This window comes from Gobius niger, assembly GCF_951799975.1.
Source record: "Gobius niger genome assembly, chromosome: 14".
Taxonomy (NCBI): Eukaryota; Metazoa; Chordata; class Actinopteri; order Gobiiformes; family Gobiidae; genus Gobius; species Gobius niger.
Genome location: NC_136865.1, coordinates 24479560 through 24492878, shown reverse-complemented (window position 1 = coordinate 24492878; position 13319 = coordinate 24479560). Strand labels below are relative to the sequence as shown.

At 40.8% G+C, this 13319-nt stretch overlaps 3 protein-coding genes across 3 annotated transcripts; all 3 read left to right on the top strand.

Moving 5' to 3' along the window:
* Positions 1–1367: 1367 nt before the first annotated feature.
* On the top strand, positions 1368–2568 carry LOC306973492 (putative thiopurine S-methyltransferase; the record flags this gene model as incomplete). Its single annotated transcript, XM_079570416.1, has 7 exons — positions 1368–1385; positions 1475–1607; positions 1716–1768; positions 2027–2101; positions 2184–2269; positions 2339–2383; positions 2453–2568. The coding sequence occupies exons 1-7, from the start codon at positions 1378–1380 to the stop codon at positions 2566–2568; spliced, it is 516 nt and encodes a 171-aa protein (XP_079426542.1). The 5' UTR covers positions 1368–1377.
* Positions 2569–3473: 905 nt separating this feature from the next.
* LOC306973959 (putative thiopurine S-methyltransferase) lies at positions 3474–5675 on the top strand. Its single transcript, XM_079571058.1, has 9 exons — positions 3474–3562; positions 4033–4148; positions 4516–4608; positions 4697–4829; positions 4952–5004; positions 5114–5188; positions 5265–5350; positions 5430–5474; positions 5539–5675. Exons 2-9 carry the CDS (start codon positions 4051–4053, stop codon positions 5652–5654), a joined length of 699 nt encoding a protein of 232 aa, XP_079427184.1. The 5' UTR covers positions 3474–3562; positions 4033–4050; the 3' UTR covers positions 5655–5675.
* Positions 5676–6622: 947 nt separating this feature from the next.
* On the top strand, positions 6623–13027 carry ppp1r36 (protein phosphatase 1 regulatory subunit 36). Its single transcript, XM_079571021.1, has 10 exons — positions 6623–6663; positions 6836–6919; positions 8075–8211; positions 8279–8348; positions 8425–8523; positions 8613–8741; positions 8985–9027; positions 9728–9957; positions 12160–12351; positions 12651–13027. The coding sequence occupies exons 3-10, from the start codon at positions 8085–8087 to the stop codon at positions 12772–12774; spliced, it is 1014 nt and encodes a 337-aa protein (XP_079427147.1). The 5' UTR covers positions 6623–6663; positions 6836–6919; positions 8075–8084; the 3' UTR covers positions 12775–13027.
* The last annotated feature ends 292 nt before the right edge of the window (positions 13028–13319 follow it).

Genomic DNA, 13319 nt, shown 5'->3' with positions numbered 1-13319 from the left:
CTTCTATCCGGGCCTCCCCTAAACTGTTAATTGAAGCTGATGAACAGAACGGCTGCAGTGGCTCAGAAATACATGAGGACTCATTTTCAAACAGTCTTGTTCACTGATGAGGCCGTGTAGCCCTGGATGGTCAACTCAATGGAGTAGTGAATGGTTGGTGAATGACCACAACGTCCCAACAAGGCTGCGACGTCAGTAAAGAGGTGGCGGAGTAATTTTTTGGGCCAGAATCATGGTGAGAGAGCTGGTCGGCCCCATTAGGCCCTTTTAGGCTCCCTGAAGGTGTGAAAATGACCTTTGAAAAATATGTGGAGTTTCTGACTGACAACTGTCTTCTATGCTACAAAAAGAAGAGCCGTGCTTTCCCGAACAAAATCCTCGTCATGCATGACAACGCACCATGTCATACTGTAAAGAAAACCTCTGCATCACTGGCTGCTATGGGCAGAAAAGGAGAGAAACTCATGATGTGGACCCCCTCCTCCCCTGACCTCAACCCTGTTGAGAACATTTGGAGCCTCAACAAAAAAAACTTCTATGAGGGTGGGAGGCTGTTTTCATCCAAACGGCAGCTCTGGGAGGCTATTCTAACATCCTGCAAAGAAATCCAAGCAGAAACTGTCCAAAAACGTACAATTTTAATGGATTTAAGAATTTTGAAGCTGCTATCACACAAGGGCTCCTATGTTAAAATATAACTTGACCTGTTAATGTTTTTTTTGATTGAAATAGCTTTTGATTTCAGTAAATATGACCTCCTAATGCTACAAATACAACAAATGACCATTTTCAGTTAATTACAAGCTTTAAAATGTATTGAAACGATGAGTTGCATAATAATTTGGAACAGTGGATTTTGAGGTTTTTACTATATTTATTTTTGAAAAAAATACTGTTATCACTAGGAATTTTTTTCCAGCACATTTAAATGATCCTCTACCAGTTAAAGACTTAAAAATTATGCTGACTCTCATTTGAGTTGACAATTTAGAAAATCTTAGAAAAATGTCATTTGCATAATAATTTGGAACGCAGTGTATAGAGCACAATTCCCATCAAAGCCCTCCCACACACCATCATTTTGTATAAGGTTTAAGTTAGTACTTGTTTCAACAGCAGTGCTTCCTCTTATTATATTACATTTCTTGCATTTTTAGGTAAATATTTCGCAGCATGTCGGCGGAGAACCAGGCTGGACCTCTTGAAGAATGTGAGGAACACTGGCAGCACATTTGTACTCAGCTTTTTAGTGTATGTACTTTCGCTTGACAATTTGCCATCTCGTTTGACAGGATGCTTTCGATTAACATCAATAAAGTCGTTGCTGGGCGAGCTGCCGTCAGGTTTTTTGTCCCTCTTTGTGGAAAAACTGTGGATATGAAGTGGTGAGACACAAAGTCACGCGCCGTTGTACTAGATTTTACAATTGGGATGGAAGACTGGCGCACTGATTGCCCTCCGTTGTGGATCCCAGGCTTGCAGAATTGGGTCACTCAGTGGTCGGTGTGGAGAGATCAGAAAAGGCCGTCAGACAGTTTTTTGTGGAGAGCAACATGAGCTACACTGAAGAGTCTGTGCCCGAGATCCCTGGAGCCAAAGTTTTCAAGGTGGAATCATTTACATATTACTATTTATTGCTGGTTTATTGCAAATGGACACACGCCAACTGTGTATTCGCTCAGGCAATCCATTAAATAAATGCCTTTCTCTTTCAGAACGCAGAGAAAACTGTGACACTCTATCAATGTGACATCTACAGCTTCACCAGGTGACAGAATCTCACTACTTCCACATTTCTTTTTGCCTTTATTCGATAGGACAGCACATAAGCAGAGCAAGAATGTCCTACAATTGATTTAACTCAGGACAAGTAGCTGAAATGATGGGCAGAGGAGGGAGTTTTTTGAAGAATGGTCCAAAAAGAGAAAGAAAGAAATGCCTTGTGGCTTTTATTGTGCATAGTGTATTTATATTACTTCTCGTACAACAGTTTTAAAAGTGTGAGCTCCACTTTTTGTATCATCAGTTCCCTTGAGGGCCAGTTTGATGCCATGTGGGACAGAGGAGCTCTTGTCGTCATGGACCCAAAACACAGACAAAAGTAAGGTTTCCCCCTCTATGTGTTAAATGTTCTCGTCATGTCGGCTGTACTAATCCATCAAACGTTTATCTCCTTTATGCAGATATGTCAGCCTTATCGTTTCACTAATGGCTCCAGGCTGTAGATGCCTTTTGGACACTATGCTGTATGACCCTGAGCGTTATGCAGGTATGGTTTAAATCACTGAGATGCAACAATAAGCTGTAGCATTTTGACGGCATCATTTTTGCTCTTTAGGTCCTCCATTTCTTGTAACAGACGAGCAAGTCCGGAGCCTGTTTGGTGAGAGCTGAAATCAATGATAACGGATTTGAATCGATTGAAACCATGTCTGTAAAACTGTATTTTCAGGGTCCGTTTGTGACGTTGAGCCTCTGCAGGAGGAGGACGCGTTGACAGAGGACTGGGCGGACTGCGGCCTGGACGCCCTCACGGAGAAAGTGCACCTTCTAATTCACAAAAGCTGACGATTACTTTTGGTGTCGTCATTGTGTAACTTTATCTGTTGTGGCATTTGGGACCAGACAGTTTAACTCAAATGCGAAATGTAGATATGTTTACAAATGGAACAATGCAACTTTATGCAACAAAATGTTTTATTCCTTCTCTAATGCATTTTTACACCTTATCAATTTTTTTAAAGGTATTTTTTAATGATAATGATAAAAATATATGTAATAAAAGAAATGCTTTTATTCTATGGCTGAAATGTTACTCATTGTGTCTTTAAAGAAGGGTAAACCAAAATAATTTCAAGGTATATGAACACTTTCTAACACTATACTTTATTAACAACAGATTCAACAGAATACAAATCAGATCATTTAAATTGAGGAGCAATACAATTTGAAAAAATCGCCTATTTGTGTGAGTTTTACAAAGTAAAAGGGGCCAAGTAATGATAATGGATTATTCTTTTTCCTGCATATAGAGGGTGTTCCACACTGCATATTCACCAAAACTACTCACCATTTCATTCTTAAATATTGTGTTCAACTCCCGCGACCCGGCCCCGGATAAAGCGGAAGAAAATGGATGGATGGATGGAACTTATCTTCATAAAAGTCGAGCAAGAAAGCTTATTTGTGCTAAATTTAGTTTACCAAGTAGAATATAAAACATTCTACTTGGTGACATTTAAACAACATGAGTAAATGTTGATTGTTATTATTTTGCTGTTTTTAAAAGCCACTGTGTCTCACTGTGCTTCTTCTCTGTTTAGTTTTTACTCCTCCATGTGTAGATGGCTGTAGTGAGTTATTTCATGCGGCCAGCAGCAGAAGAAGAGGAGAGGGAGTGGCTCATGACAAGCCTCAAGAGTGGACTTCCTATACTGTAACTGTATACACTCACACACCAGGAAACTGAGTTCAGGAGCGGGTCAGCTGAGGATTCTTTGCAACTCTACCGGCTGTTTTCTCTCGTCTTATATCCCTCTTTTTTGTTCTCTTTAAAGAAAAGGTAAGTATTATCTTCAGCTACTTGTTGCTACTTCATAATGTGAATGAAAGGTCTCTTCTCTGTCTCATTGTATTCAAACATTTAACGAATGCCTCTTTCTAGCTCTGGACAAGTTTTTCCAGTCATGAAAATGTGTTTTATTCAGTAGTAGCCGTATATATACCTGTGTATATGTGGCCTAAGCCTATAGTCAACCCTATTCAGATTTGTTTATTTAAGTGATTATATATGATGATAGGATTCATGCACTTGTGATAGAATTGACAATAAAGCTATTTGAATTGAACAAGTAAAGCTGTTTACAGTAGGATCTACCTCTTTCTTCAATATCCTCGATTCCTGCTCCCCTTTATGTCTTTGAAGTGGTATTCTACAGGAACATTTGATAAGGTTACAGGTCATAAGCACCTATTATATGAGCTCCTTCCGCTGTAATGACTTGCATGTTTGCTCTTTATTGAAACAAACAGGACTCCAGCAGCAGCAGCATGTCAGCCCCTCAGCAGAACGAGGTCATGACTCTTGCAGAGTGGGAGGAGGGCTGGCAACAGGGGATGACGGGGTTCCATGTGCACACTGTAAACAAGTAAGAACCACATCTTTATTTTTTTTTCCGTCAAGAGGCCACATCCTTCCTGCTTTATTAGTCTGTTTGCCTCAATCAGGAGCTCAGAATGTATTCTCTCTCTCCACCTGCTGATGCCACGGACGGACATCCATCCATCGATGGATGGATGGATGGATGGATGGATGGATGGATGGGTCCGTCCGTCCGTCCGTCCGTCCGTCCGTCCGTCCGTCCGTCCATCCATCCATCCATCCATCCATCCATCCATCCATCCATCCATCCATCCATCCATCCATCCATCCCTAGGAGGGGCTCTATAGATATAAGTAGTTGTATTGGCTTGACTGTTCTGGTGTTTTTATGCTTCGAGTATTGTGTGTCTCAGGATGCTTGAGATCAACATGGACAAAGTTGTTGCTGGACGAACTGCGGTCAAATTCTTCATCCCTCTATGTGGAAAAGCTGTTGATATGAAATGGTAAACAACAAGTCACTAGATAAGATAGTTTATTCATGTGTTAGCCAGAAGTACTCATTTGATTACTCGATGTCCATCTGAATCCCAGGCTTGCAGACCTGGGTCACTCTGTGGTGGGAGTGGAGATATCAGACATAGCCATTCGGCAGTTTTTTGAGGAGAGCAACATGAGCTACACCGAGGAGCCCGTGCCAACCATCCCCGGAGCAAAGGTTTTCAGGGTGTGTGCCAAGAGTGATAAATTAGCTTTTGAACTAATTATTTATACTTTATTGTCTATGGACTCGTGCCAACTGAGTCCAGTATGTTTTGCAGCAGTTAATAGCGTGGCTTTCTTTTGCAGAACAAAGAGAAAACGGTCTCACTCTATCAATGTGACATCTACAGCTTCAACAGGTGACGCATAATATTGTTTTGCAGTGACTAATGAGAGATGTGTAATGAATAGAGAAACTAGGATGAGTCTGGCAAATAATAGTCATCATTTTTTTATTTTCATCCTCAGTTCTCTTGAAGGGCAGTTTGGAGCCATGTGGGACAGAGGAGCTATGGTTGCCATTAACCCAAATGATAGAGAGAAGTAATGTTTCTGATTTTCTTTTATAAAACAACCTCAAATGCAACAGTATAAACCAATTTTTTTTTTTATCAAACAGATATGCTGCTCTTATCAATTCACTGATGGCTCCCGGCTGCAGATTTCTTTTGGACACTCTTCTCTATAATCCTGAACACTATACCGGTATATTTACATTATTATCATAAACATAGCAACCTTCAGCATTATTTCAATGTTTCTGTATGCACACCTTCTTTTTTAGGTCCTCCATTTTATGTACCCAATGAACAAGTCCGTACATTGTTTGGTGAGTGTAAGAAAACTATAGAATTATTGTACTAAAATGAACTAAAATCCTAAAATGTTTTCAGGGTCCACTTGTGACATCGAGCCTCTGCAGGAAGAGGACTTCTTGACAGAGGACTTTAAAAGCTGGGGCCTGGACTCCCTCACTGAGAAATTGCACCTTATAGTTCGCAAAAGCTAATGAAGACACTGGAGATTTATAGGGTCTTTGTATGTTTATTGACCAACAGAATTGCTGGGTTTCAGGTTCTAGAATGTATGTAATGATGTCACGGTACCCAGTGGGGGGGCAGGGGCCAGTTTTTCCTATTAACTGCATTACACTTTCACAAGTCATATCTAAAAAGAAATGTATGAATTACAAAAATGATCATTAATATCAGTCACCGGGTCCATGATCTCTCTGTACAACACCACAAATGTCCTCAAAAACAAAATAATTTTACTTCTATATAATATTACAGGCCTTTAGAACGCTGTGATGTCACCTGAAACCCAGTAATCACCTATGTGTTTGTAATAAATATGGTATAACACTCTAAGTAGTCATTGCAGTACTTAAAAAAAAAAAGTCAGTACCAATGCAGCATCAGTAATAGCATTTTGAACAGTAGTGAGAAATGCTTCATATTGGCTTATAATAATGAACCTTTTTTTTTTTTTTTTTTTTTGATACAGCAACACACACTTTACACTCAAACATTTACACAGGCCACAGGTTTTTTTTTTTTTTGGTTTTTTTTTAGAAAGTCACAATAGGTGACGTTAGGCTAGTCTACACCCCGCATGTTAAACGTATTTTATTTCATTGAACTCTGCGTCGGGGGAAATGCTTCCCTCTCATTGGCTGTTGCCTGGACACAGCTAACAGGAAGTAAACTTGTGCGCCAAGAGAGTTTTGTTTACTAAAATCTCTAGCCTGAAATCGCAAAAAATTCAGAAGAAACACAAAACGTAAGTGCTGAAATAGAAAACGGAGTCGACAAATGTAACGTTACTTAAATACACGCTTGAACTGAAATGAACTGACATGTAATATCCAGACGTTAGCGTTAAAATAGTACTTGAACAAATTATGCGAGGATTAGCCTAATTATATTCTACTAATATAACTTATAGAACAATATAATGATGCTGCAAACTGGTCGTTGGGAATGGAATGATGAGACTAAGACCGTGGAATTTATCAGGTAAGTTTTCCTTTTTTACATAAACTGCTGTGTTGTAATTGTGTACTGTAAGCTACTTTTAATGTGTTTCTTTCCTCTAGAAAGGCGCCTAACAAATCCATTGTAGCATTATTATTATTAGTGTCATCATCTGGCTACATTTAATGTAATGTAATCATTTTCTCTCTCACAGCTCGTTGCCACCAGAGAAGCCTGTGTTAAGGAGAAGAAGGCCAACTGATGTTAATTTTGAGGAGATTCTTCAGAAATCGGAATGGTTTGTGTTAATGGAACAAATAAGTACAAAAGAAAAGAGTCTAGCATAGCCTGTTGGTATACAGTGTTCATTGCATAATAAAGAGATAAAGGAACAGGTAGGCTACTCGGAATATTTACAGAAGTAACTGGCACCTAATGTAATGTAATGTCGAATAACTGTTTCTCCGACCTAAACATACTCAGTGTTGGGGAGAATACTTTGAAATTGTATTTAGTATTATTTAGTATTACTGAATACTGAACACTTGCCTTAAAAAAATATTTTTTTAGTTTAAAGTTCTGGTTCTAGCCTTCAGAGCCGTGCATGGTCAGGCTCCTTCCTATATCAGTGCTCTGGTCCAGCCTTACACCCCTGCGCGGGCTCTGAGGTCTGTGGATCAGAACCTGCTAAAGGTTCCACGTACAAGTTTTCGTACTAGAGGTGACCGATCCTTCCAGGCTGTTGCTCCCAGGCTCTGGAATGATCTACCGCCCTCTTTGCGCTGTATTGACTCTGTTGTTTCTTTCAAATGCGAACTTAAGACACATTTATTTGTTCAAGCTTTTAATTAGCTACTTTTGGGCTGCTGTGATTTCTGTGTTGTTTTGACCCCTTTTTTTGTATTGTATGTAACTTCTGTGTTGTGAAGCACTTTGTGGCCTTTGCCTGTGAAAGGTGCTATATAAATAAAGATTACTTACTTACTTACTTACTATTTTGTAACACATTCCGTTACTTTGTCTAATCAGAGTACTGTATTCTGAATACTTTAAGAATACTTTCACTTCGATGGCGTATAATCACACAAATGAAGATTATGATTGTTAGAGCACCTGTTATAAACTTACTTGCCATGAATTCGGAACTCAAACTCTCTTGGCAAATGGAGCAGCAGATACAGCATCATGTGACACATGTGCAGTGTTTGTATGAACTGGGGCATGAGGTGTTTTCAATCTTTATTTTATTTTTGGAGGAAAAACAGGTCAGCATTAAAAGTTCTTTCTTAATAATGTTGTGCATTATGGAGCAAAATTTGTATTGAGTCCTGTGATGTATTACCTTGATTAACTGTTTTCTAAAATAATAAATACAGTTCTAAATGTATGTATTTAGTTACTCCTCAACACTGAGCACACTGTGGATAAACATTCATTGGTGCTACTATTTCAGGCTGGCAGAAATGTACAGAGTGAACAACAGAGGGCGCCAGAGCACCATAAAGAGCTTGGACCCTTCTCTTCTCAAGACTTACAGATCTACAGTGTTGGAAAACCAGGGGGCTTTTGTGTCTATCGACGATATAAAACGTAAGTATTCTTAATTTGTCTTGATGATCCATCCTCCCACAATATTTACTTCCTCTCCACATTGTAGAGGTGGCTGTCAGTCTGCTGCAAGAGAATTACTCCCTCCCCATACCTGCCTGCTTCCTGGATCTCTTGAAGTGAGATTTACAAATTACACTGTTGTCATTGTTTTTTAAAAGGCCATCAACAAATGACAGATAATCATCATTACAGGAGTCAACAACTCGATGAAGTCCTGATGGCGCTTCTCTGCTACCTCTGCTGCTTCTTTCAGTACAAATCACTGGAAAACCAGCCCAAAGCGTTGATAGTGTAAGAAGTGTGTGCGTATGTTTACAGCACGTGTTGTTATTCCCTTGTTTATGCTGTCAAGGTTTTTTTTTTTTCTCTTTCTGGCACAGTTTGGACATCGTCACGGAGCACCAGATGAAGGCGAGGAGTTCTGCCAAAAGAGACTTGGCGCTGAGGAGGCTGGCAGTTTGCTACTTCAGCCTGATCCTGGACAGAGACGCAGGACAGAAGCAGCACATGTAGGTAACTCTGAGGACAAGCTACGGCTTTTCTCCATTGATAAGACACTAAAGGGCATTGACAGCTTAGTATAGTCGTCAGCTGATACATCCAATTTCTCATTGTCAAAATCCCTGCACACAATTCATGGTTTGCACATCGTTCCCAAAATCTTAGTCCGTCTTAATCCACCCTGATTGAATAATGTTTGTTTTACTGTGCAGTGTCAATTTTCCACCACAAATAAATCAATTGCCTTCCAGGTGCCGGACGCCCTCTGATCGTACCGAATGGCTTTTGGAGGGAGTAAGTAATAATAAGCTTCCAAGTACAACATTGGCCCGACTCGGACCGTGATAAATGGCGTTATTGTACACTTTTCCGCCTCTCGACTGGTACCTGACCTCGTCACACTCGCGGCAGCGTCGTTGTTGAAACAGACCCAACTGCATTGCCTCATGTGCAGACAGAAACATGTGTCTTGAACTGGCCAGGGGAGCGCCGAGCCAGCTGACCAACTGTGAATAAGGGGCGCAGTGAACGGGAACAGACTGACATTGAGTGGTGGCTTTGAGCCCGGTGGCACGAATGAATTAGTCAGTGATCTGGGATGTTGACTCCACACAGGTGCTTTGCTTTGACAGGCGCCCTCTGCGGTGTTTAGCCAGGTGGGCGGACTGGAGACAAATATCACGCAAACTGCAGCTGCCTGTTACCTGCTGTGTGTGGCACCAAATGGATACAAATAGCACATGCAGAATCTTGCAGGCACAGCCCAAAGTGCCTGTTCTTTGGGACCCGGACTTAGAAAATGTAAATGAATAGTGTGTTATAAAGTAAATATCCTTTAAAGACACACCGTGCAATATTTCACCCAATAAAATAACAATTATAGGTGTTTATATTGTTGAAACTAAAAGAAAGCTGTGTGTGTGTGTGTGTGTGGGCTCACCTCTCCACAGATCTGACTATTTCACAACTATTTCTTCTTTGCCTGGGATTTCAGGTTCTGTACAGCTTCTTCTGCTACGTGTCCTGGGTGGCGTTCGGGAGGAAGGACCTGAAGGAGATCCAGGATGAGATCGGGCGTATTTTGTACTCGAACAACTTTAACGCCGCAGTAAAACCCAAGGAGGAAGTACCATCGCGCAGGACTTCCACTGTTTCCAATATTTCTGAAAGCAAGACTGGAATTCAACATGTGGCCCCAGGATGTCATAGTGCACTGAGTATACGGTTAGTACTATACAAACATCACATCTTTAAAGCTACTTCTATGTACCGCATATATATAATCATATAGAATTACTGCTTGCTGTTGTCAAGGCACCTTTGACTCCCCCACAGCTCTGGTATATTACAGTATTTAAAGCCACCGTTTGAAGCTTCGAGTGGCTAAGGATCACTCAGTGTGTAAGTGTCCATTTCTTACAAAAAGGTTATATAGAAGTTATTATGCTCTCTTTATAAAAGAAGCTTATGGCATATGTAAGTGCTACTCTTAATAAGCTCTCCAATGTCTGCATTTCAAAGACACCAAGTCCTTGAATTGCAAGAGTTCCAATCCGGGCACGTGTCTGGAATCCAGTAACATCACTCTTGGAGACAGTAGCAATAGTATAATCAAGCAAAAAATAAATGAAATCAGCTCTACCATCTGTGCAAATAAATCACATCTTTTAAACTGCAGCAGCCGCCTATCTGAAGGCATTTGGAGGATTTGAAAGTCCAGGTGAAAGTGTATTGTGCTCCACCCTGTGACATCAGCAGGTGAAACAGAGTCTTTTGAGCTCCTGAGAATGGTGTGAATGTGCACGATTCCTCAACCAAACATGAATTAAGGAAATGTGGAAACTTTGCTTTTATGCTGCATTATATCTGGGTTTAAAGATTCAACATTCATCTTTTTCACTCTTCTGTTTGACATCGGATTGACAGTTTTTCTGCGGTGATGCGCCTTCTGCTCTCGCTGTCAGGTTCAGTCCAAACAGTGGCATCATGTGCATCAGTCTGCGTCTCCTTCAGTGCTCAGGGAAACGTTATTGACACTGAAAAGCCCCTTCGATTATACATATGACGGAGAAAATAGGGCAGATCTCTTGAGATTCAGCGCCTCTCGGCTGATTAATTGGTTCCCATTTATTTGGATTTCTGTATGGTAACTGAAGGACGTTTTTCCGTGCTTGCGCAGCTGTTGAGTGCATGACTATGGCGGCAAACGCAAATGGAGTTTTTCTTTTTTTTTGGGGGGGGTTGGAAAATATACAATGAACTATATAAATTCCACAGCACAGTTTGTCCTGTTCTCTGCCGGCACTGGCGCAGGCTGTAATTGCTTTTGGAGCAACATCCACCACGTACTTCTATTGCATATTTCCCTGGAGTTCACTTGTGCCGAGCTTCTTTCGGATGCAATAGTGCACATTAGAACATCAGGAGGCCAGTTTCAGTTGTCATATTTCCTGTAAAACCCGTACCGTTAAGTTCAGTGCATAATATTTCAGCACTGTGAAATATTTTGAAATGATACTTGGTTTATGATACCAATACCTGAATGATACTTTTTCTGATATAAAATATTTGTCATCTAGAACAATAACGTCAATTTATTCTATAAACTGATTCTATAAATTGACTTAAATCACTTCCCTTATTGCTGTCCTGTACCCAAAAGGCATCAAAACTCAGTCTCTAAAGATACAATATATTTTTCGGTAGCTGCTCTTGATGCTTAAAATTTTTGCGATACCAGCAGTTCCTGAACTTTTTTTCTCAATACCATACTGGTGTTGTTTAACGCAGGCGTCTCCAACCTTTTTTTTTACCCGGCGAGCTACTTTTACACAACAAGAACGTCGGAGAGCTACCTATGCTTCAAAAACACTTGTGTAAAATGCGACTTAGGTGGACTTCATCCTGGAGAATTAGTATTTCAAAGAAAATGACTTGAGTTTAGTCTTTATACTTTACAAAATTGACCAAACTGTTTGCAGATTGTGTTCAGCAAGTTCAGAACAAACAGAAAATGCCCTCAGTCACGCACAACGACCAAAGATGTTGTTAGCATTTGGCTTCTCTCAACATATTCCTATAGCTCCAAACGGGGGTGAAGTTGGAAGCTGCCACGCTCTTCCAAGAGCACACAAAGACTGGGATGAGAACCCGGGGTCTTCTTGCTGTGAAGCACTGGAAAAACAGTCACTCACCTTATTATGACAATTAGGCCAACTTTGTTTCCAAGTGACAGTTTATACAAGAATACATTGGTGCAAAATCTGAAAATGAAAAAACTGCAATTTGCCTGCAGTGTCTCTTCTTAAGTCAAGAAAATCCAGCTGGTTCGATTGACTAGACATCTACCTGGACCTTTCTATTATCTAGTTATGCTTATATTCTAACCAACCTGGGGATGTGTACTTACTACTGTCTTTCCTCCAGGTCCCGCTCCTCTCTGCGCAGTGTTGTGAACGAGAAATCCCCTCTGATGGTGTCCCTGCTGCCGTCGGCGAGGGAGCAGTCCCCTCACCTGTTCCTCCGACCTAAAGCCAAGCTGGAAAACATAGCGCAGACTGAGCCCAGACACTCACAGGCCCAGATGGAGGAGCTCACACAGGAGCTGTCCAACATGAGGTCAGACAATACATGCAGCTGGGTGACTTTAGAAAGAATGGGACTCTTGTGGTGAGCGTATTTGATGTAAAAAAGCAAAACTGGGGACAAATGTAATGATCAGAAACCTTTCACTGTGTTTCAGCTCAGTATCTGTCTATTTAACTTCATCCTAACCTATTGAGTTTATTTAAGGGCAATAGTGTTAGAAGAGGCAGTTTGTCTGTGAAAATAGCTACAAATACGAGAGCCAGAGCTTCTACCTTTGTTCCCCAATATTGTTTGTGTATTTCTCTGACCCCGTGTTTCTTGCGTTTCAGCTTGGGGATCCTGGGTCAGCCTCTGAAGCAGTTTGACCCCGCGACCCTGACACATGAAGACCAGCGCGCGGACAAAGAGCGAGACAAGGCCTCAGTCAGTGAGGGTCAGAACAGTGAACCCTGAATGAGTCGCAAACAACTACAAAAACAAAAAAATATCCTCTATTTTAGCCGAACTTGGACCTCCGCTCCTCCGCCGCCAGTATGTTTTTGTGAGGAAAGTGTGTGAATACTTACTTTTCCACATCAGTCGATTCCGTGCACTGTTTTACAAAGTCGCTCACGCCTTGTCGCTAAAGTGCGATGTTTTGAAAGGATTTGCTGGTGAATTTTAACAGCTTTCTTTCCAGCTCGTATAGTGGCGCTACTGAATTAAACACCGCTATGTCATTAAGGTTCAGAATCTGCATACATTTGTCACACATTAGGTATGAAAATGCAGTCTAGTTCATGACCCGCTTATTTCAGAATGCATTAGATTTACGTATTTCAAGTGTTAAAAGGAAGGCTGCCTGCCCATCAATGAATGCTTATAAATCCATGGCTTATTTATGGACTGATATTACCATTTTCAATGTATTCTGTGTTTTCCACTGGTGGTACGCAGATTTAAGATCACTTCGAAGTACTGTGCTCAGCTTTAGTGTTACTCGACGTCTTTTAGAGTTC

Excerpts from the sequence above, each read along its gene's own strand:
- LOC306973959 (XM_079571058.1), top strand. The coding sequence starts at position 4,051 with ATGTCAGCCCCTCAGCAGAACGAGGTCATGACTCTTGCAGAGTGGGAG. Across the intron at positions 4,609-4,696 it reads AAAGCTGTTGATATGAAATG|GCTTGCAGACCTGGGTCACT; the intron begins GTAAACAACAAG and ends TCTGAATCCCAG. Across the intron at positions 5,189-5,264 it reads AACCCAAATGATAGAGAGAA|ATATGCTGCTCTTATCAATT; the intron begins GTAATGTTTCTG and ends TTTATCAAACAG.
- ppp1r36 (XM_079571021.1), top strand. The coding sequence starts at position 8,085 with ATGTACAGAGTGAACAACAGAGGGCGCCAGAGCACCATAAAGAGCTTG. Across the intron at positions 8,349-8,424 it reads TGCTTCCTGGATCTCTTGAA|GAGTCAACAACTCGATGAAG; the intron begins GTGAGATTTACA and ends TCATCATTACAG. Across the intron at positions 9,028-9,727 it reads CCGAATGGCTTTTGGAGGGA|GTTCTGTACAGCTTCTTCTG; the intron begins GTAAGTAATAAT and ends CTGGGATTTCAG.